This window comes from Equus asinus, chromosome 8 (assembly GCF_041296235.1).
Source record: "Equus asinus isolate D_3611 breed Donkey chromosome 8, EquAss-T2T_v2, whole genome shotgun sequence".
NCBI classification, from domain to species: Eukaryota; Metazoa; Chordata; class Mammalia; order Perissodactyla; family Equidae; genus Equus; species Equus asinus.
In genome coordinates, this window is record NC_091797.1 from 6,968,639 (window position 1) to 6,994,136 (window position 25,498).

Consider the following 25,498-nt stretch of genomic DNA (forward strand, 5'->3'; position numbering starts at 1 on the left):
CCTGGATAGTAAATGGAGAAGCTGGTAGTCAAAAGGAATTCTTTCTGACTCCAAAGTCTGTGCTTTCCCTCTTTCCTCTCGAAAGTGTGTGTGTATGTGTGTATATATGTATATAAAAAGTTTTATAAATGTTTTATATATTACATTTTGTTATTATATATTACAATTTATAGTATATATTACCTTTATTATATTCAATTACTTTATATACAATATTATATATTATATTTATTATATTACATTTACTTATTACATAAAACATATATATGTAATGTACATTTATGTATATATTAAGCGATTTAGGAAAGGACCGGGTAACAGAAGTAATTTAGGCATTTCTAAAATGAAATTCAGGTGAGCAAACAAGCACATATGGTGTCAGGTAGCTTGGCGCCTCATCTTCTTTCCCTCCTCCCTGCCCACAATCTGTGTGATGCAGCAGAATAATCTGGAATTCCCAGTGACATTTCCTAAGGCAAATAGACTTTACAAGCAGCTGTGGATGCAACTAGATTGAACTGAAAATGCCCACCTATATGTTGAGCTTTGTGCAACTTACTCCTGTGACTGATCTGACTAGGGAGTTGCTCTCCAGATTCTCATAATGAAATAGGCTTCACTCTGAAATTGTGATGTGCTGACCACCCCCAACAGAGGAGGTGCGGGACACACTTGCCGTGTAAGCCTACTTGACTCCCCGGTGTCAGTGTCGGCGAAAATTATCCATAACCAATCTGTAAATGAAAATTTGGGTGAGTTTATTCTGAGCTGAAATATGAGGACCATGGCCCTGGGCCTTTCTTCCCAAAGGAAGAAAGGGCACCAAAGAAATGAGGTGTACAGAGTGGTTATATACCCCCAAAGAGGGTGCTTTACATATGATTGAAATGTCCCTCCCACAATAGTCACAAGACTGCCCTGTTGGCACAGCACTTGATGGACACAGCAGGTAGTGGGTCTGCTATCTTGGTGGGCATAGCAGGAGGCAAGTCTATTGTCTCGAGCTGGGCGGTCACAGGTGAGCGCAGCAATCGGTTCCTAGCCTAAGGAAAGATGCTTAATCCTTAAGGAGACGCCAACGTTGGGAGGGGGAGGGAACTTGCACCTTTACCTCAAGGGCCTTTTGCTCTTGCCATAGGGAATCTCTAAAGCAGATATACAATGCATGCTCAATGGCCTCGGTCAGGCCCTTTTGGAAAGACAAGTTCAGGCCGAATTAGGTTTATACCAAATGGCTGCCTCATATTCTCCAATATATCCTATTGCTTGCCATTTTTATTTGTCATCAGTAACCCAAAGGGAAGAGTTTTGGATTCAAGAATGAAGAGAGGTGAATCTGGGTTCTCTGAGAAAAGATTTCATCACCAAATCACTTTATACATTTCCATGTACTCTTTGATCCTCCCCTTATTTCTCTGAATAAGCAGACTTCCTCTATCACTTCCACTTCTAGTCTTTTCTTGAACATCTTTGGAGGCAGTCACAATGTAGCCCAAGATTCTAGTAGGGATTGCCCATGGTGGAATTAAAGTACCACTATATAAACCTTCTTTAAAATTAATAAACTGTATTTCAAAATTAATCTGCTTTACTTTATCCTTTTAATAATTTAGAAAAAGGAAATTTCAAAGACATTTTATCAGAAGTCTTCAGAAATTATGACTATCATCTTTTAAAATAATTTCTTTATATAATTTTGCCACATACTATAAGGTGTAAATGTGTTCTAAATTAATTCAATTTATGACGTTTTCTTCATGTTCTTTTTCTAAAGTAGATATTTCATCTCAAAGAAATATTGCTAGAAGTAGCTTAATTCCTCATAATGATAAAGATAATAATTGGATATGTTGTTCTTGATTAAATTTAATCAGTGATCTTAGGACTTAATAATCTAATGTCTATTTTAGTATTGAATATTGTTTTACAGATCCTGAAACATAATTTAATTAGAATCGCTATAATTAATGTGGGATATTAACCATATCACTGATACTTAATCTCAATCGCAAATGCAAAAATATATTTAGAAATCCAATTATCCAGCAGAAAGATCTGAGTTTTTAGCAGGGAACAATCTTTCAGAAGACTCGTGATGTGATGTAGAGTAACTTTTGTTCCACATAAGAACACAAAGGATAAAATGTCTATTCTTTTGGCTCTTAAGAGTATGCACCCTGAAAGGAAAGACCAGGAAAAAAAAAAAAAATCAGGTCAGCTGAAATAATACTTAGTTTAGAATTAGCCAGAGAACAACTCAATTGCATGGTGTTTTCAATACTAAATTCAAAGCGGTTAGCTGCTCTTTGTCAGCTGCCCATAATTGTTAGAAAATCTGACTATGGCTCAATGAATGTGGTTCCTTTGCCAGTAGAAAGCCCCATGGGCAGAGGGATAATCCTTTCTCAACATGGAGACCGGTGCCAATCTGTGGTCGCCAAGGAGGTGGCATCTATGCACTGGCAGCCTGTGGGCTTCCTGTACATGAGGAGGCTGCTGCCTTCAGGTCACACTCACTGAGGGTAGAAGAGAATAGTTGCTGTATTTCTAGGAACACAGTGGATACTATAAACTGAAATGCATAATCGATTTTTCTAAGATCAGTAAGCCAATGCCTAAGCTTCATTAAGAAATGGAGGATGGATAAATCATAACTCTGCCATTCGAGAGGTTATTTTTTCACTGGAGAGGCAAAACATGGAAATATCAAGCAATCACATAACAAGAAAAAAAGTCTACAGTTGAATGCAGAAATGAATGGCACACTATTGGTGGTGTTAGATGGTAGAGAGATCAGGAAGACTGCAAATATTAGTAACATTTTAAGTTATAAGTGATGTTTCGGTAAATTCTTAATTATGAGTAGTATTTAAATGGATAGAAAAGAAACCTTGGCAGGTGCGGAAGTGAGGAGACAGACCTAAGCGTAGCAGAAAATTGCTGTTGTAGACCTGTCAGAGACTCAGATGGTTGAATCAGAGCCTAAATTGGAGGAGTTGCGTGCTTGAATTCCAAGTGGAGATTTTCAGACTTGATTCTTTTGGCAATGATCAGTTTTAAATCAGGGAATTTAACTTATTTTACTTTTTGAAAAGATAGGATGGGGGAGTGGAAGCTGCGAGCAAATCCATGTTACCTGTGGAAACTACTTGAATAAACATTACAGGAATTAAATCAGCCTCCTAAACAGAAAGATCCTCTCTATCTGTTTAATTCCCCTTAAAAAAATCAATTTTCAAGTGGAACTTAATAAATCTTTTCTAAGTTAAATGAATATAAAATATCCCTAGGTATCATGGGTTATTTGAACTAATAAAAAATAGTGTATTGGCATCAAATATCTAAATCAATGCCTATCTTTTATTTCTGTTTGTGTGAATCAGTGGCTTGTGGGTCTGAATCCTCCCCTGAAAAGACAATTGTTATTTTGATTTCATGATAATTTTCTTTATGTTTTTAAGGTTGACTAAATAAATTAATGTTGTTTTCAATGTAAGTATGATAAGCAATCAACAAAGAGTTCAGGTTCTATAGGAAGGTTTATCCCTATCAGTGAAAAACAGCTTTCTTAAACATAAGGTGAAAATCAGAGTAATTTCTATAATGCTCATGAATAGTCAGATGAGAGAGTTGATATCCAACATGATGGAATTTTACTATGTGCTGTCTTTTTGTTTGCTTATTTGCGAGATTGGCCTATTTCATATATCCCCTCCAGTCCTTGCTAATACATGTGGAAATTTAGAACTTGTTGCTGTATAATGATATGGTAGCCAGGCGAATAATAAATCAGTGGGTCACCCACATCTCTATTGTGTTCAATATATTTGACCTTTCCTGGCATCTACCCTGAAAACCTAAACATAAGGGATAGAATTTATGGCACACTGAATATTCTCTCAGGTTCTAATTAGGGGAGAGTTGCTAATGATTACTATTATGTGAATACAAATGACAAATATGCACGATCACTGCAAGTTTGGGAGGAGAACAATTAAAGGTAGTTCAAACACCAGGAGTCCTCCAGAGAGTTCTACATATATTTAGAATTATGCCAGAAAAATCTGTTCTACTCATCTGACCTTTCAAGCACCCTGTGTGTTGATTTTAGAGAAAGCATTACAAAGCCTTGATGGAAAAATTTTATACTGCATGATGTGCTAGGCAAACTGTATTATCAGCAAATGCTAAACAATGATGTTGTAAGACTGTTTTCCTGCGTTCAGTCAATTCCTGTTAGAGTCAATCGGGCACAATCAGACCAGCACTGCCTCTGCTCTAATGAGCCTAAGGGGAAAGATATGACTGCTGTTAAAAAGCGTGTCTCTTGAATAAAATAACAATCCTACTAGATGAAATATTAGAATTGTATTTTTCGCCAAAAAAAACCTGATGGTCTACATTGTTCTAATAGAGGCGTCCTTACCTTTCATCTTCCTTCATCATAGCTGCCAACTTTCTGGAATAAGTGTGTAAGAAAAGATGATACGCCACCCCTGTATTCATTTACAATGGGTAATTCATTTCATAAATGATAATAGCTTTGAAAACAAGAATAACTAACGCAGAATTTTAAGTATGAAATAAAAATTCCCATACTTATCCAAAAGTGAAAACCTGCAGAATTGGTACGTAGTTAATAGTGTTCTTGATGATGAAGCTGTCTACCTTCTGTGACCATGAAGAGAAAGGCTACTAAAATCATAAAAATCATGACAACCTTCAAGGAAAAGCCTCAAATGTGTTACATCTATAAAAAATTACTTTCCCACCATGTTATATTTGCCCCAATACTCTCCGCTCTTTTGTTCTTTTATGCTGATCGAAGGTCATGGTGAGTCTAGAGGGTGGAGTTGACAGTCAAAGGCCAATCACAGATCCATAGCTATTCATGTGGAAAACCTCCTTTAGGAATTAAATTCCATGTGGCTAAGTCTAATTAAGAGAGACATGTCTTGAGAGTTTAACAAAAGCTATTATCGGGTCCAGCTCCAATTAAAGAATCAAATTCCATACTCAGTTAACATTATTACTGCTTCACTGCTGTGATTATAATATGAAAGATCTTCCTATACATTGGGTCAAATAATCATCTGGGTACTCTCTATACTCTAGGTACCAAAATCTGTACCAGTCAGGGCTTTTCCAGACAAACAGACCAAGCAGAAGATAAATATTAAGAGATTCATTTCAAGGAATTGGCTTATGCAGTTGTGGGGTCTGACTGGATAAGTACGAAGTCGGAAGGGCAGGCCTGCAGGCTGGAAACTTGAGCAGGAGTAATGCTGCGGTCCACAGGCAGGATTGTTTCTTCCTCAGGGAACCCCAGTTTTGCTCTTAAAGTCTTTCAACTGATTGGATGAGGCCCACCCACCTTACGGAGGGTAATCAATCTCCTTTACTGAAAGTCCCCTGATCATAGATGTTAACCACATCTACAAAATACCTTCACAGCAAGACCTAGTTTAGTATTTGATTGACTAACTGGGGATTGTAGCCTGGCTAAGTTGTCACATAAAACTAACCATTACAGACAGTAATTGAGACAAATTTCTGAAGAAAATTTAGTAATATACAATATAAGTATTGAGAAAGCTTATATACTGCAAATCAACTTCTAGAAATTTTCCTAAGAAAATAAATTGATATGTGTATTAGGATGTATGGAACAGGCGTATATTGTAGTTTTATAGAAAGCAGTGAAAAGCTGGGGGAAAAGACATCCAGATATCCAATGATTGGACGTTTTAGAAATAAATTAGAGTACAGACATATGAACAATTACTATGCATTCATTAAAATTAATTGTTTGGAATAATATTAACATACATAAATGTTTACATTATATATTAAATTAATAATACAAACTGAGAGAGCTAGTATGTTACATTCTCAACTTTAGGGAAAATTCTATAATAATATGAAAGTTTTAAATTATAATAATATAATTCTTTCTGGGATAAATGCAGGTTACTGTAGTTTGCCTTTTTTATATTTTCAGCATTTTATGAAATATTTTCTAATAAATACTTGTAATTGGAAAAAATAAAGCACGTGCTATCTTCAAAATAAAAATGCTGTCATTCATTATATATTTCAGGCAGTGTCCTGTAAAACTGCTCAATATTCAACACACATTGTGGTGTGTGCCACACACAAGCCCCTGTTCTAGGTGTGAGGACACACTAGTAACATAAGAGGGGCCTCTCCTGGTGCCGTTGAGATCGTAGCGTACAGTCTCTGTGCGGACTGTAACGTGCCCCACACGTTCAAAGGAGAGAAGCTTAAGGATGTGGAATTGATTGAACTCTCCTCAACTACAGGCGGAAAAGGCCTGTAAAACTCTGCTTTGTTCATTTCTTTTCCAGCTTTCACCCCTCACTCAAAATCTCACATCTGCAGTATCTTTTATTTTTTCCTCTTCCTATCATCTTCATCAAGCAAGGATCAGTTCTGGAGTATTTCTAACTTTAATTAATTTGTTTTATATCATCTGTACTACACAACTTAGTACAATCGTACTTTAAATTCATATGTACCGTATGTCACATTTTCTCATTATTCTTCTTGAAGTAGTCAGTTCTACAAGGATAGAGACCACAGTTGAATATGGACCAAGCACAAAGGTTGAAAAAAGGTAGAAATTTTCCTTCCCATTGGAATAAAGTATTCTAATTTATAATATAAATACTATAAACCCATATGTATATGCATTTTAGATACATATATGCAGGTGTGTGTGCACATAATATGTATGTGTGTATATACATATATGCATATTTCTTTAAATTTTAGAATATAGAATAACTTTTATTTTTGATAAAAATACCACTGACAATTTTTGGAGTAAAAAATAGATTCTGAATGATAAACATGTCAAAATGGCGAGAAAATCTTCAGAGCCAGCCCTGATGGCGTAGTGGGTACACTTCAGTGCTCACTGCTTTGGCAGCCTGGGTTCACTCCCTGATTATGGAACCACACCACCTGTCTGTCAGTTGCCATGCTGTGGCAGCAGCTCACATAGAACTAGAATGACTCACAGCTAGGATTACAACCATGTACTGGGGCTTTGCAGGGGTGGGGGGAAGGGGGAAGATTGGCAATAGATGTTAGCTCAGGGAGAATCTTTACCTGCAAAAAAAGGGAAAAAAAATCTTTGAAGAAGAATTATAAGAGAAGATGCTTGGTATACCAAATCGTATTAAAATAAGTTGTGCCACTACGATAACTAAAGCAACATAATCAATTTCAAATGCCACACTGAAAAATTATAAAGTACAAAGTGAAGAAATATCTGCTATATACATAAAATCCTATTGTGAAGTGTTGGTGACCTTCAAATCTGTCTATAAACATAAAATATAAGCAAAAATTTATTTCTTGCATAGCAAGGATTTTCATGCAGAGAATATATTGAAAATACTGATAGGTTTTATCACATGAATATAAATATAAAACTAAAAACCTTTGGCAATCTAGCAATGCTAATTGGAACAGAGTTGCTAGACTGTCACTCAGCAATTTGATGATAAATCCTTAAAATTGCCCATAATTTGATTCAAAAATTCACTTCTAAGTGTACTTCCTAAGGATATAATTAAATAAGAATGAGTTGACTTTTAAAGAATTAATTATCATATAATTATTTATTATTTTAAAATCTTAGAAACTAAATATCCAACAATGTTTTGCTTAAATAAATTGTTATATAGTCATACAAGAGAAAATTATGCAGATCAAAAAAATTTTAAGGCAGTGTATAGTTATTGGCCTATATTTTATTGATATCTCTGTAAAGTCCATGTGACAAAGAATAACCACAAAGTCACACAGTATTCACTCTGCAGATAGACAGGAGCTCTGAAGAACTATACGAGGCAAGGGGTTTTTACAGGCAGAAGGGAGCAGGAGCAAGGAAGTTGTTCTACACAAAAAAGCAGATTGCTAATTGCAATAGTACCTTCCTTGTAGGGGACAGCTGGGTTATAAAGCAGATGACTTAAGTAATGCTGATCTGGGGGCCTGCCCTGTGGCCAAATGGTTAAGTCCGTGTGCTCTGCTTCAGTGGCCTGGGATTCACTGGTTCAGATCCTGGACACGGACCTACACACCGCTCATCATGCCATGCTGTGGAGGCATCCGCATGGAAGAACTACGATATAAAACCATGTACTGGAGCCTTGGGGAGAAGAGAGAAAAAGGAAATTGGCAACAGATGTTAGCTCAGGGCCAATATGCTTCACCAAAAAGGATACTTTGAAAAAAAAAAAATAATAATGAAAGTCCTCATCAGCTGATTCCTGATTGACTGGTTTAAGATTCCATTTCTGGGAGCACTGAAATTGTAATTAAGTTAGGTCTTGTTTTGGTGACTTGGGGGCTTAGCATAAGCAACTCCATTTTGAGCCTGTTGCCTTATTTTTAACAATTAGATGTTGCATAAATTTGTTTATTTGTCCTAATGTTTTCTGATGAGCTTGTGTTGCTTCTGTAGTCAGAAAAAAAAAAACCAATAGAGTTCATATATATTATTTTTAATTTACGCTTTCAGTTATTACAACCAAAGACCAAACAAACATATCAGATATCTTAATGGGTTTTATTTGCTTCACGAAATATGGGAAATGAGCTCATTAGCACAGTATTAGTGAATAATTATTATTGCTATTTTAATATCACAAAACACTACAAGCTATTTTTCCGAACATTAAAATTTAGAGATTGATTGGAATAAAAGTAGTTGTGCTTTTTATCATTTAATGAATAGCTTCCTGGAAGCTATATCCTCCCTAAAATATTTTTAACAGTTTAATTGTAAGAAGTAATTAACCCAGAAAGCTTCTGGTTTGCTTCTAAATGCAGCATCCAAGAATATCAAATGGGTTCTAAAAATGTTCAACACATTTTTCTCCCATGTTCTTAATATAGGGACCATCATTTATCTTTTCAAAAATTTTTCAAAACTTTCTTTATCAAAGCTTCAATACTGGCTGCAGGGCCACACCTGGCCTTAGCTCTGTTAGCTTTGGATCATGATATAGATGGAAGAAGGATATAAGGAAACTCTGTAAATATTTTTTCTTAAGAAAAAAGAGTACACACATCGTAGACATGATTTAATTATTTCATTGTTCCTGTTCTATATTCATTATAAAAGTGGCTAAATATGTGCATGTTTATGTGTGCATAAAACCTGACCGTTTTCACATCTATAGGACACCACACTTAACTACACACTTTCTAGGGTTATGAAAAGATTATTACAATTGACAATATGCTGGGTTATGCAGCCTAAGTCAATACTTTCCAAAGAATTAAAAGCAAATGAAGAATATTCTTTGAACAAACTTGATTTGAATTTTTATAATATAAAAAATAGCTAGAAAATCCTGGTATACTTGTAAATTTGCAATACAATTCTGAATAATTCTTGGACCAAAGAAAAAAAATCACAAAAGAAATTAGAAAACATTTTGAACAGATGAAATGAAAAATAGAACTTGTTGAACATAGCTATTCTATTATTCTTAGGGGGAAATTTACAATCTTGAGAGCATATATCAGATTAAAAACCCCAGAAACAGAAGAGTAATTAAGTCCAAAGAATGTTAAAGGATGAAAATCATTAAGATAAGAGCTGAAGTTAATGGAGCGGAGAACAAATAGACAATGGAGACTATCAACACTGCCAAAGTGTGTTCTTTGAAATTTACTCCTCCCTGCCAATGAGGATCTACAAAACAAATAAAACAAGGAAAGTCACAAATAGCCAATATCACAAGAGAGATATCATTAGAGTTTCAACTCCAATAAAAATATAATAAAAAGAAATTATGAAATATTTTATGCCAATAATTTTGAAATTTTAGAATAAATGAAAAAATTCCTATAAAAAAACCCCCACAATTTAGCAAAATAGACATGATAATACTATATTGATATAGCTATATCAATTAAATACATTGAATCCATATTTAATACCTTCCTCAAAGAAAACTGCATGCCCAGGTGGCTATGCTGTGAATTCTATCATAAATGAAAGGTAGATATGATATCAATATCACAAAACCTTCTAAAGGAATATAAGGACAGTATAATCTTATACCAAAATTTTACAAGAGCAATGCAAGGCAGGAAATTTGAAGTTCAATCTCTCTCTTTAACGTATATATAATATAATATATATCACAATAAAATATATATTATATAACCTATATAATGTAAACTATATATTATATAGAATATATATAACATATATTCCTTAAAATATACAAAAGTGAATCCTGTGTTATATAAGCAAGGTATACATTATGACCAAGTTAGACTTGTTTCATGAATGCAAGCATTCAAAAACCAGCCAATATAATTCATCACAATTAAGAGAAAAAAAAGAGAAAATGATATGTGATAATCTCAATCCAAAAGCTAAATCAAGTAAGAGGATTTACTCTACAAATATCTGGATTTATTACAAAGTATTGGTATTCCAGACAGTGTGGTATTGGTACAGGGGTAGAAATATGGACCAATAAAATAATAGAGAGCCCAGGAACACCCCCGCACACCCACCCCAGAGCCAAAAGAATGTTGAGGAGGAAAAAACCAAGTAGGAAAACTCTCTTTATCCTGTATTAAATACCATATTTTCAGAGTAAGTTTTAAGATAGTGATGTATTTGCACAAAGATAGAGAAATTGACCGATGGAACAGAATAGAGAGTCTAGAAACAGATCCACATGTCTTTGGACATGATTTATGACAGGAGTGATATTTCAGAACAGTGGAGAATGGACAGTTCTTTTCCACTCATGTCACTAGTAAATTGGATTTCCATAAAAAGAAATTGATACATGCCAGGTACTATATAGAAAAGAAAATCCCAGGTGGACTATAGAGCTGAATGTTAGTAGTAAAATAATATTTTTAAAAATGAGTTCGAAAAAGAACAACATTAACAACAAATACAAATCATTGAGTAAAATATTGGTCAATTGTTCTACGTTAAAATTAAGAACTTATGATCATTAAAAGACACCATTAAGAAAGTAAAAATGTAGAACACTGAAAGAGAAAATAAAATGTTTGAAATACATGTAACCAACAGCTCATATATTCCAAACACAGACAACTCTAAATCAATTTTGCTAAATTCCCACCAGAAATGCATGTGCTTGTGCACTAAACAACAGGTACACGCAGGTTTATAGCAGCAATATTCATAATAGCACCAAAATGTACACCAACACTAGGATAAGTAATTTGTGAGACAGCAACAAAATGATGTCTTGAAAATGAGCAAACTGTTAAATTCAATAACAAAGATGAATATTGAAAACATACTGTTGAATGAAGATGGAAGGGCTGTGATAATGTGTGTTTGTGTTGGAGTGGAGATTCTTGTTAGCAATTTGCCTTTTAACCAAGGAAGTAGTTAGCTTGAGTAAGTTCACAGTCTGGTATTTCATAGAGTTTTACCCTTTACCCTCTTCATCATGCATGATGTAATTCAATTAAAAGTTTATGTAAATATATGAAAGGCAGAATGTCACATATCCATGATATAGGATGACATTGTTAGGTGAATTTTACATGGAAGGCTTATAATGTGTGTATGTACTATCATCTTGAAAAGGATTATAATAAAGTTTACTTGCTTGGTAGATAAACAGGTAAATTGATTAGATATTGGATCTGCCAACTTTTCCTGTAAAGAGTTAGTAAATATTTTTGGCTTTTGGGCCTCAGAGTCTTTGTTGCAACTACTCAACTCTCCTGTGAGATTAGTCATAGACTTTATGTAAAGAAATGTGTGGCTGTGTTCCAGTTAAACTTTATTTAGCAAGAGGTGGCAGGCAAGACTTGGCCCATGGGCCATAGTTCTCCATCCTTGGAGTAGACGATTAAACAGGTGGCTGGAGTAAATGAAACATGTGTATCTACATGTTAAAGCATTGTTGAAGTATTTTTAATCTTATTTTTCTAAAAAATGAACGTATGAAAATTATTACTGGGGTTCTCCTAATTAAGTTATATTTGATTTATTCATTTCCAAAAATTTTTTACATGTGTTACTTCTTGGTATGATTTCTATCTCCACAACTAATTACTGTCTGCAATGTTACTGTTTTCAACCTAAAGATATATTGTACACTACATAACCATATTTAAACCTGATGCTTTTCAATATTTTTCACTCAGAAAATTTAACGATGTAAAAAACTGAAGTAAAATATTACAGTCTAACCTCATTTTAGTCACTGTTGAGAAAGATCTGTTTATTGTCAGGATTTATTTATTTCATTAGGTGATTGCTACAATTTGTTGTATTGTCAAAATTCAGCTTTGTATTTATGTACTTAGAGCATTAAGGGTTTCTAATTTATAGCAGATTAATCTACTTCTGGCTTTGCTGATTTTATGATGAGATAATCTATTTACTTAAATCTTCTTTTGGTAATAGCTTAATTAATTGGTCAGACAAATGTTTATATAACACATACTAAAAGCATAAATTTCTTTCCTAAATGCTTGCAGGCAAGAATTGGAGCCATGTGAAGCCGAACTGACTATTCTAGGGAGGACTATGAAAGCAAGCGAATCCATCAGTCACGTATCTGGAAGATCCCTGCCAGAATCAGGGTCTATCTTTATCGGTGGATTTCCAGATCTTCATGGAGTAAGCCAGGTATTTTTGTCGATGCTTTAAAATATATTTATTATGCCATTTTATGAAAAAGGGAAAGAGGAAAACTTTAAAAAAAGTTTCCTGGTTAGCAGGGCCATCTACATGGTTCCCAAAAGAAATTTTGAGCAATTCTACTAAGACGTCTTAATTTATCCTACAACTATATGCTAAAAGTTTACTGTTCTCATCATACAGAATTGCCCCAGTATCAGGCTGTGTTTCCATCTTATGGCACTACATGTGCTTTACATTTCATGATAATATTAAGCATATGAGCTTTTGTTCATCCCTAAGCTAGTGATTTTCCCTGGATATATGAGTGGGTTGGCTTAATAACACACCAAAAATAAGATTTCAACTGGAAGACCATTCCCAGTTTCGACTTCATATGGTGTTACTAAGATGTAAGAATGTTCTCTACAGAGTTTTGTGCATATGTCAGATCATTCTAAATTTCCGTTTAGATGATTAGCTTACTGTCTTCATTATTAACCCATACTTTAGGATAAGAACTTGCTGGCTGACTTAAACACTCTTGATTATTTGGCTCCATTTTATGTGTAATAGAAAGTTACTTTAAAAATTTAAGATTGCTTCCTAAGTGCACCAATAGCTTATTAACATTTACGAATGTCTTCTCTTACTATATTTACCATTATTGTTTACATATTTGAACATACTATTTTTATATTATTAGAGATATAAAATGAAGTTATTTCAAAGTCCTACAAGTAGTAAAAATTGGGTATAAATCTATTCACTATATTATAAATATTATGACTTCATTATAGGTAAGCTAAAAATTTCAAGGCAAACATACATAAAGAACAAAAGTCACTTTCATAGTTGATGTAACACAATTTCCTTTAACGAAATAAGGAAATTGTACATCTGTAAGTATGCAGAAATTCTCGTAGATTCAACTTTATCCATTAGCAATTTATTGATCATTAAACAGACTTCTGTGAATTTTTCTATAATATTAATGCACTTTACTGACTTTTTCCTAGATAAACCAGCCTCGAAGCTGTTATAAGAGTAGAAAATGTCTGTTTTATTTACCTTTCTATACCCCAAGGCAAGGACAGTTTCTGTCACCTAGGAGGTACTCAAGGAGCATCTTTTAAATGAATGATTCATTAAAGAATGGATGAGAACATTCCAAAACTCACATAAATTAATCTTTAGTCTTTTACATTTGGGTTGATCTCTTACCTCCTAACTATGTGTATATTTCCCAAGTAAAAGATGTGTTTTCATGTAGGATTTAATTTTTGTGAGCATACATTAATTAAAAGCAGGTCCTCAAGGTTCAAGGAGCTAATATTGTATTGAGGAGATACACAAGCATCTCTCATACAGTTAGGTATTTGCTCTAATAGGAGTATGCACAATACACAGAGGCGATATAGAAAACTAGAACAGGAAGCCTTGTGGTCTCCCTGGGGGCCTGGGGAGTTTGCGGTGAGGCGGGGATCTGAGGATGGTCAAGTGTCTACGAGGGAAATAATATGTAGACTGTCATTCCCGGCAGACAAACATCACACAGACAGGCTCAGGTAAGGAAAGCCCTCAGAGAGGGGGAATAGGAGTAGAAATAATTTATTATAGTGGAAACGTGGAGTTTGATGTGAATTGAGCAGGAGGAAGAGCTGATGTTGGAAAAGCAGAAGCCTGAGCATGACGGATCTTGTGTAAAATGCAAAATAGTGTATATTTGTATGCTGGTGCCTGAAGGAGCCATTTAAGAAGATTGAACACGGAGTGACATTATGTAGTTTTCACTCTGGTAGCAACTAAAATATAGGATTGGAGGGGTTTGGACTACAGGTCATGAATTAGTAAAGTTAGGTGATAGGAATAATTAAGCAAGAAACGATGTGGCAATAAGGGTGAGAGATGGCTGTGAAAACTATTTAACTTGCAAGTAATTATAGGTAAAAAGATAGAAAAACTTGGAATTAAAGGAGCAGCTTGGCTTATGTAAGCAGAGAATTTATGATCTCTTAGTTAAGACGGGGATCACAAGATTATTTTCAGGGAAAGATGGCAGGTTCGTTTTTGCATTTGTGTTAATTTGGGAGAGGGATAACTTTCAAGTATTTAACAACTGGTTTGCCATCACCACTAATCCATCAGTCCGCGCATCAGTCCATTCCTGCTCCGCGTCATTCTCATCAGTGGGACATTGTGAGATAGAGTCAGTCCTTTGAAACATGGGCCTTCAGTTCATAGGAGATCCTGACCACGTGACTGTGGGAGTCTTTACAAGGTGACAGTGGAGCCCACAATCATTGATTGGCTTAATTGTGTAGAATGAGAGGAGAGCTAAGGATTAGGGGTCAGCCATCAAGAAGTGGGCTAAAGAAGAGGAGCCCACAGAAGCAGTTAAGGACTAGAGAAATTGGTGTTAGAACAAGGGAAAATGTCACAAAAACTAAGGATGGAGAAAGTTTCCAAAAGGAATACATGTTCAACACCAAAGCTACCAAAGGTCGAGCAGCAGTTTCAGGAGAACGACAAGAACAGAAAAGAAGTTGTAATATTTTGATTAAGAACAAATGAAATGGAAAAAGCAACAGAGTGATTTTAGGTTCCTTTTTCTAGAAGCTTGTTAATAAAAAGACAGGGAGAAACGTTTTTTTCTAGGGGAGGAGAGTTGCAGAGATACAGAATAATAATTGACCATATTCTAAAGACTTCTCCCAAAACCTTGTTTGAAAGGATTGGCATTTACTAAGGGACTATCTCCCTAAACACTTGGTATTCATCCTGTGAGAGCGAGCAACTGGACATTTGTTGCAATCAGATTTAGAAGAAATTCAGGGTGCAGACCAATGAAGTTACCTTGAAATTAAAAGGACAGCCAACTAAGCAGATTTCCCCTCCTTGTTAAATATACTGTATTTGAAAGATTTTTTGTCTGCCCCTTTTGGTTTTTTTTCTTTCCTTATATGGTTACTGTGTCATAGTAACTGTATGTGTGTGTGCTAGTATGTGTGTATGTGACAGATACTTACATTGCTGTGCACTAAATGATTGATGCAAGCAAACTATAAAATATATCCATATGACAATGCTAGAAGAGAGAGCACATGATAAATCAGGAAAAAGAAAGATAAAAACAACTTTGTGAACTTGTGTCTGTGCCATGCAGCCCATCTGAATATCTAAGCATCATGCAGACTCTAACTATCTAATTATTGTGTTCTGATTAAGAGCTGCTGTTTAAGCACAGTGGGTTGTCAGTGCTCAGAAAATTAAAAACAACAGGTTTGCAGTATAAAACACTAAGGAAGAGAACTATAGTTGATTCCTTAAGCTAAGAAGTGCCAAGTTACAATTATTCTCTTGCCTCTAAGTTTCCAATAATGTCTTTCTGTACTGGTCAGAGCCCCTCCACAAGATGAGAGTCCCTGATCCAATGTGCATGTGCTGACAGGTTGTTTAATGCTTCCTTTAACAAAAACACACAGAGCTCAGTATGTGAGGAGAGAATGAAACAGTTAGACACTTTCAATTCTGTGCTAGAAGTGTGAAACGCTCTGTGTTCCCTGATGACCATAAATGATGATAACTTTCAAGGTCTGAGAGTAAACACCCCCTCTCTGGTGGTAGGAAAACACTCTTCTTGGTGGTGCTTTAATTGCTTACACTTTTCGGTGATGGCTTCCTGCTTGTGGGTCCAAGTTGCTTAAGGATACCAAAGCTTCATCTTAATAAATGCAGACCAAGTTACAATGGTACCAATTATTCTTTTTGCTAAATATAAAAGTAAATAATTATAGAAAGAAAGAAATATTGTTAATCCAATAGTGGATTTTTTTTTCTTTCGACAGAAATTGATAACATAGAATGTGTTCTGGAAAGATGCTAGTTTTTTTCACATTCAAGTCAATCATGAATACTCAAAACAATATATGATGGCAGGTACTTAATATGGGATTTCAATTTTTGAGGACTCAGTGACTGACTTAGTCCATTTGGGCTGCTATACCAAAAATACCATAGTCTGGGTGGCTTAAACAGCAAACATTTATTTTTCACAGTTGTGAAGGCTGGGAAGGCCAAGATCATGGTGCTGGCAGATTAGAGTCTAGTCAGAGCCCCTTCCCTGGTTCACAGCTGTCTTCCAGCTGTGTCCTCACATTGACAGAAGGATCGAGAGAGTTCTCTGGTGTCTCTTTTATAAGAGGATTAATCCCATTCATTAGGACTCCACTATCATGACCTAATCATCTCCCAAAGGCCCCCCTCCTAGTACCATCACAGTGGGGGTTAGGATGTCAACATATGAATTTTCAGGGGACGCAAACATTCAGTCCGTAACAGTCACTGATTCCAAGAGTGTAAACATCCATTTTAATTTTTAATTTAATTTTAATTTTTAATTTCAAGATAGTAGAAGAGTTTAATACTTTTTAAAATTTTTAAGTGAACTCCTTGAGAAAATAAGAACATTTTGGTAAAACTAATAAGTACTATCTGTTTTATGTATGTTCAAAACATTGATTTACATATTTAATAATTAATTTGCTACAAACCCATTCACTTTTATATAAAGGTTGTCAATCACCAGCCATAAAAATCTTTTAGCCACGAAAGTTACTGTTGAATTAATAGGCTAAGATATAAAGGCAGAATTCTCTTTTAGAAGTTTTGATAGACTCCTGAAGAACAAATGGAAAAATCACCTCAGTTGTCTATGTTTCACTTTCTGTAGATTATTTTGGCAGCTTATATTACTCGTCACAGCTCATTATCAACTTAAAGAGATAGTGACACCTCAGTGAATTATTTATGATAGACTCGTGGAGGATGCTTGACAAGCTTTTTGAGCTATTCCAAGATACTTGTTATATAGATACAAGATCGTCAAAAATAAATTGAAATACACCATTGAAAAAAATCAAGGAAGATGACAACATTTAACCCTCATGAATTCTGTAAGTGGTGAAAAAAATGTTAATCCCTACCCCGTCCTTGTTTTCTGTCCATTCAATCTTAAAAAGAGAATCACTCTACAATAAATAGAAGTCATTTAAATAGGCATGTACATAACCTACATCCCTGGTGAACATAAGCAAAATAATAGAGACATTAAGGTCTCATTGAAACATTTTGTAACTCATTGCTTCTTCTAGGGTTATGTGTTAAGCCATTCATTCATTCATTCATTTGTTCATTCTGCTGGACTACCATTTGGACCCTTGGTTGTCTATTCCGCCAACAGTGACATCTGTCCACAAGTCAACAAAATATCAGATGCAGACCAACCAAGGAGAATTACTTCTCATTCCTTGCACATATATGAATCATTTTTAATTTATTCCCACATGAAGGCCTGTCTTTCTTGGTCAGCCAGTAATCCATTGTGAACTGAGCCGCACTCCATGGTACAGTGGTATGTTGACTTCTACTCAACATAAAGACAGATTCTTCTCCCACAGCTCTACTTTTCTCTACCATGTGGACTTCCAGTTTTTCCTCTGACCCATCTCTTTATCATTTCTTGCTATCCTTGCAAAACTCTGACTGCTAGGAGTCTGGGAGGAGGTGCTATCTCTGAGTCTGTCCCTACTCCACATCCTTTCTTAATCTATATGTTTCCAGAATCCTGAGGATCTCTCTTTAATCCCTCCATTTGGGTATGCTTTTGGTTTTGAAAATTTCTCCATGCATTTAGTCATAGTTTCTTTTATTCAAGGACACTGGCTTATACTCACCACTCTATCTATCTCACCTTAATTAATTAATCTCATGAGAAAATGTAGAAAAATTGTAGACAGGTCTGCAGACATAAACCTATGAAGAAGACAGAAAGAGATATCAAGGATGAGTTGCACGCTTCCAACTTAAGCAACAAAATGAGGGACCCATTATTAAGATGAGGAAAACAAGGGAGAACAGATTTGGGGGAAAATGACATAATTAGTTTGGACACTTTGAGTCATCTGTGAGGCTTGCAGGAGGAGTTACCAAGTTAACACTTGTATTCCCTTAGCAGTCAGAAGATTGTTGTGTCTATGTTCATCATGGATAGGAACCTGTAGTTTTCTTTTCTTGTAGTGTCTGTGTCTGGTTTTCACATCAAGGTAATGCTGGCCTCATAAAATGTGTTTGGAAATGTTCTCTTATCTTCAACATTTTGGACAAGTTTGAGAAGAACTGATGTTGATTCTTGAAATATTTGGTAGAGTTCACCAGTGAAGACATCTGGTCCCGGGCTTTTCTTTGTTGGGATGTTTTTGATTACTAATTCAACCTTCTTACTGAGTAAAGGCCTTACTGATTACAAACTTTCTATTTCTTTATGATTAATCTTGGTAGGTTGTGTGTTTCTAGGAATTTATTCTTTTCTTCTAGGTTATTCAGTTTGTTGGCATACAATTGTTGATAGTATATTCTTATGATCCTTTTTATTTCTGTGACATCAATTGTAATGTCTTATTTTATTTCTGATATTTATTTGACTTTTTTTCTTTGGTCTAGCTAAAAGTTTGTTTATCTTCTCACAAAACCAACTCTTAGTTTCACTGTTTTTTTCTTTTCTGTTTTTCTATTTTCTCTTTGGTTTATTTCTACTCTAATATTTATTTCCTTCCTTCTGCTAACTTTGGTTTTAGTTTGTTCTTCTTTTTCTAGTTTCTTGAAGTGAAATATTAGGTTGTTTATTTGAGCTCTTTCTTCCTTTTTAATGTAGGTGTTTATTGCTATGAACTTCCCTATTGGTACTGCTTTTGGTGCATCCCATAAGTTTTGATATGCTGTGTTTTGTTTTCCATTTGTCTTGAGGTATTTTCTAACTTCCTTTTTTGATTTCTTCTTTGACTCAATGATGGCTTAAGAGTATGTTGTTTAATTTCCACATATTTGTAAGTTTTGCAGTTTTCCTTCTGTTATTGATTTCTAGTTTCACATGTTTGATATGATTTTAGTCTTCTTAAATTTGTTAAGACTTATTTTTTGACCTAATATGTGATCTCTCCTGGAAAAGATACGTGCATACTTGAGAAGAATATGTATTCTGCTGCTGTTGGATGGAATATTCTGTGTCTGTTAGGTCTATTTGGTCTGTAGTGTTACACAGATTCTCTGTTTCCTTATCGTTCTTCTATCTGGATGTTCTGTCCATTATTGAAAGTGGAGTACTGAAGTCTCCTACTCTTATTGTATTGCTCTGTATTTCTCCCTTAACTTCTGGCAAGGTTTGCTTTTTATTTTTAGGTGCTCTGATGTTGGGTGCATACATATTTGTAATTGTCTTATCTTCCTATTGAGTTGACCCTTTTATCACTGTATAATGACCTTCTTTGCCTCTTGTGACAGTTTTGGCTCAAAGTCTATTTTGTATAATATAAGCATAGCCATGCCTATTTTCCTTTTCTTACCATTTGCTTGGAATATCTTTTTCCATCCTTTCACCTTCAACCTATGTGCAACCTTAAATCTAAAGTGAGTTTGTTTTGTACACAGCATATATTTTGGTCTTGTTTATGTGTTTATCCATTCAGCCACTTTATGTATTTTGAATGAGGAGTTTAATTCATTTACATTTAAATTCATTACTGATAGGGAAAGATTTACTATTACCATTTTTCAGTTGTTTTCTGTTACTCTAGTAATTCTTTTATGTGTCTCTGTGTTTCGTGTTCCCTTCTTTTGTGTTTTGTTGATTTCTTTTGCATTGATATGCTTCGATTTCTTTTCTTTTCAATGTAACTTCTTTAGGTATTGTGTGTGTGTATGTGATTACCTTGTCACTTACATAAGTATCCTATAGCTATAACACTCTATTTTAAGATGATAACAACTTAAGTTCAATCACATGCAAAACTCTACGCTTTAACTTCTCCTTCCTCAAAACTTTGTTATTGTTGTCACAATTTACATCTATTCTTATTGTATATCTTTTAACATATTTTTTAGCTATAACTATTTTTAATACTTATGTCTTTTAAATTTTATATGAGAATTAAAAGTGATTTACCCACCACCATTACAGTAATATAGTATTCTGGGTTATATATATATATATATATATATATATATATATATATATATTTACCTTTACCAAGAAGTTTCATACTTTCTTATGCGATTGTGTTGCTGTTTAGTACTATTTCATTTCAACTTGGAGAACTACTTTATCATTTCTCTTAAGGCAAGTCTAGTGGAGGGAAACTCCCTCAGCTTTTGTTTGTCTGGGAAAGTCTTTATCTCATCTACATTTTTAAAGGAGAATTTTTCCAGTTATGGTATTCTTGCTCGGCAATTTTTTTTTCTTTCAGCATTTTGCGTGTATCATTCCACCTGCTTCTGGCCTGCAGTTTCTGATGAGAAATCTTCTCATAGTCTTATGAAAGTACTATTGTATGTAAAAAGTCATTCTCTTGCTGTTTTTAAAATTCTCTTTGTCTTGACTTTTAACAGTTTGATTATATATGTCTCAGTGTGGATTTTCTTGGGTTTATTGTATTCGATGTCCTTGGGCTTTTTAGATGTGAATGTCTAATTTCTTCCCTAGATATAGGAAGTTTTCTGCCATTATTTCTTTGGATAACCTCCTGGTTACTTCTTTCTGTTTCCTCTGGAACTCCCACAGTGCATATATTGTCAGCTTGATTGCTTCTTATAATTCCGTTAAGCTTCTTCCCTCTTTTTGTTCTTTTTTCCTTTTGTTCCTCTGATTGAATTATTTCCAGTGACCTGCTTTTGAGTTCACTGATCCTTTCTTCTAATTGATTTAGTCTCCTATCGAATCCTTTTAGTTAATTTTTCAATTCAGTTATTATGTTCTTCAGCTCCATTGTTTCTGTTTAGTATTTTTTTTATATTTAATATCTCTTTGTAGAATTTAACACTGTGTTCATTCATTGTTCTCTTAATGTTGGTGAGCATCTTTACGGGAGTTAATTTTAAGTCTCTGTCAGGTGAATCATGTAACTCTATTTCATTAAAGTCACCTTCTAGAATTTTACCTTGTTTTTTTGTTTGGAAGATCTTTGCCTGTGTCTTCATTTTTTTGACTCTCTGTGTTGATGCCTGTGCATTAGACAAATCAGGTATGTCATCCAGTCTTTACAAACTGACCTCTTACAGGAGAAGACTCCCACCAATCAGCTGGGCCAGAGACTCTGGAGGCCTCTACCCACTCTTTCCCCACCCAGGGAGAAGTAGACAGCTGTGTTTTTTGTGTGCTTGCTCTGTGCTGAGCCAGTGAGGGGAACTATGGCATCTACCAGCCCAAGCCACCATCTCTAGTCTCCCCCAGGCAGCTAGACTGTGATGGACCCATCAGAGAGTCAATACTGATGAAAGAGATGCTAGTTCTTTAGAAAGGCTCAGAGAAGTTGGAGTGCTAGATGCGTGGAACAACTCTTCCCTTCCCCACAAGGAAGTTGGGAGCTAAGATTTCTCATCCACTCACTCTGTGCTGAGCAGGGAAAAGGATCAAGGACATCTACCAGCCCCAGCTGCTGCCTCCATTTTCCCTAGGGTGGTTAGACTGTGCTGACACCATCAGAGCTCCAAGACTAGCAAGACAGCAGCCAGTCCTCTGGGGAGTCCCCTCAGAAAATTCGGAGCACTTGACATGCACACCAATCCCTTCCCTCCCCTGGGTGAAGCTGGGAACTAGGGGGTCTCTTCCTGATCACATGATGCTATGCTGAGGGCAGGGTCTCCCACAAGAGGGTGTCCAGAATTTCTATACTGGTTTTTCTGAGTCTAAATATTTCACCTTCTTCCAGGGCATAAGAGCCTTTCAATTAGTTTCCGATTTCTCGCAAAGGGAATTTGTCCATGAATTGTTGCTGAATCTATGTGGTTTGTGGGAGCACAGAGGCTCCAGGGCGTCCTACTCTACGCGTGTCACTCCTCTGATTTTATATTTTACATAAAATTTGCTAAGTAGTAACATTTTGCTAAAATTGTTTTTAAGTTAATATTGATTCCTGAAACTTTTTTTTAAAAAAATATCTGTCTGCCACTCAGCTGTGAACAATATTGGTATTGAGTTTGAAAAGAGGTGAGGTGGTGAATGAGAACAGGAGACCAGATAGACGGCCATGTGGTTTCCTAAGTCGTTACACATGAGGGGATCAGTCATGGGAATCCAGCCACAAATCAACATTATTATATTCATTTTGCCAGTTCTTGTCTTAGGTACCTGTATATTAAGCACATTCCATAGATTTTGGTACTCGGGCCAAACTCTTTGACCTCAAAGAGCATGATTAATTGTAATGTAGTGCTCTCTAACCCCTCCTGGTACAAAAACCAGTTGCAGATTGGCAAATGTTCCTACATGGAGAAAAATATATATTTTTATAGAAATTTATATGCTCTTTCAAGAAACAACTTGGATTGGTGGGAAAAATACCAGACTTGAAATGAAGACACTTGATTTTTAATCATATCTCTGCCAAACAATAGTGAGATTTTTACATTCTTGACCACTACTTGAAATCTCTGTGCCTCAGACTTCTCTTCCATAAATGGTGAGGTTTGACTACATTATTTTGTAAAGTCTGTTTCAGTTCAAAATGCTGCGGTTCTATACTATATACTATCATAAATATGTAGACATATATAGTATATAATGTAACTATATATTACATAATATTGAATAGTGTATATAATGTGGTATTTACTCAGAGTATGAATTACACAGATATCCTTAGTGTAAAGAATATTAAGATACTATCTCAGTCACAAATTCTATTACGTTCTCACCTAGGATCACCTAACTTTCACATAATATCCCTGAGGACATCTCTTGAAAGACTCGCATCCGGTGTTCCTTCTGTTCCTGCCTAAATTTCCATTTATTTGTAAAAGGTCTCAAAGAGTTTTCCTTGTAAAATGAACAAAATAATCAACAAAACCCCACAATAACACATCTTATGTCCATAGCTTAAACCCTGAAAAAATATACAGATGAAAATTGAGATAAATGAATATATGTTCACCTTTTTTTCTATGTTAATAGATGTTGAAATCAAAGTGCTTCAATATTCCCTTGCAAGTGGTTAGGGGACAATGGATAAAGTAAAGCAAGAACTAATCTAGTTTATATTAGTTAGGGAATTCTAGTAGTGCAGATCATAATTTTAAAACTCTGCTTAATTTTGGAGCATAATCTATGTAACTCAATAGCAAGTAGAATAAAATCAATTTTTGGCTTAAGTGCTTTGGGATATTAATTTGGAAGATAGTTTTCCAGTGAAATTTAAGGATTTAAGGGTAATTTAGCCAAAGGCTAGCAAACAGAGCCCTCAGGTGAATGATCTCACATACAAAAATCATAATGTAAAGTTTAAGGAGGCTGAGACTTGGGAAAATAAGTGAAGCATGAATTCAGAGAATTTGCAACATAATCCATAAAGATGAAAATGAAGTACTTCATAAAGTCAATTGTAAAATGTTACAAAATCCAAAGTTATTAAAATGGCCCTTATCAGTAACTACACTGGCTCCTTCAAAGACAAAAAGTGAGCAGTGTCTAGTGACAAGGCAGGATAAGACAATTATCTCATGAAAATGTGAACCAGCCCTCTTAGTGCTAAGACTTTGTCAACTTATGGTTTTTGAGACATGCTCCCTTTCCTCCATGACATAAGATCATGCTTTCTCAAGGGCTCAGTGACATCGCTACAAACATTAATTCAGAAGAGGCAGTGGAGCTCCAGGATGGAGAACTGGAGTTCTGGATTCGGAACCCTTACTCCCTCAATTCATAGCCGTGGTCAAGGCACTTACCCTTTCTCAGCCTCTTTTTCTTCATCTGCGAAATGGGAATGCCATCATTTTAGGGTTGTAATAAGAATGGTTGTGTTATTGCAGAGTATGCATTTAATAACTGCTATCTTTTCCTATTGTTTTATTTTGAGTTTCTTCCCAACATTAAAATTTAATTCTATCGTGTGTTAAATAAACATAAAAGATTCTTTTTGAAGTTATTTCTAGTCCCATGTCTTCCACTCTGGAAATAAAAGTTTTGAAATTGTTTTTGATATACAAATGGATGTTCATACTATGAAATGTTTGATTCTGGTTCATATGCTAGACAATTTCTTAAATACTCAGTATAAACATAGATACCATTTTGTTTTCCTAAGATGTTCACTGTGTGTTTTACTTTTACAGCATTCACTTATAAAAGTGGGTTAATGCATATGCAGTTTCCTGGCATTTGAGGCAATGTGCCTTGGCTACCTTTCTAGAATAAGAAAGCAGAAATTATTTTCTGCACTTCCACGAAATCTTGTCTTCACTGTCACTCTTGTCTGCTGACTGTTCCTCGGTCTTCCATGCCTTATCCATTAGTCTTTATCACTGACGTGAACAATCACATCGTCTACACAACTGAAAGGGGCCTCCATCTACTCCTCTATTCAGCAAGTAAGCAAGCATTCGGGAGCATGTCTTGGTTTTTTGGCTAGGGTCTGGTCTAAGTTCATTGTGAGTATCGGCTCATTTAATCCTTATATCTTTTAGTCCTGTGGATAGATGCTTATCATATTTTAAAGCTAAGGAAATTGAGCACAGTGAGATTAAGCAACTTGCTCAAGGTCACACAATCAGTGAGTGATGGAGGTCTTACTTGAACCCAGGCAGCACAGCTCCAGGATCCACTATTCCATATAATTTTACTCACTATGATTTGGGGGCTACAAAGGAGAAACCTGGTCTGATATTTCAAGGACGTGTGGAAGTAAGATCATTTTGGAAGACCTTTTTTTTCTCCAAAAAATCTATACAAAATATCGTTTATGGAATCATTGTCCTCATAATAGTGTTTAATAG

General features: G+C 35.1%; 1 protein-coding gene across 1 annotated transcript in view; it reads left to right on the forward strand.

Moving 5' to 3' along the window:
• Positions 1-25,498, forward strand: part of LOC106842352 (protein eyes shut homolog) — a 1,064,587-nt gene that overhangs the window by 544,098 nt on the left and 494,991 nt on the right. The window contains exon 20 of the mRNA XM_070516721.1: positions 12,538-12,688. Within this exon, the coding sequence (XP_070372822.1) occupies positions 12,538-12,688 (151 nt within the window). The remainder of the gene's footprint in view (positions 1-12,537; positions 12,689-25,498) is intronic.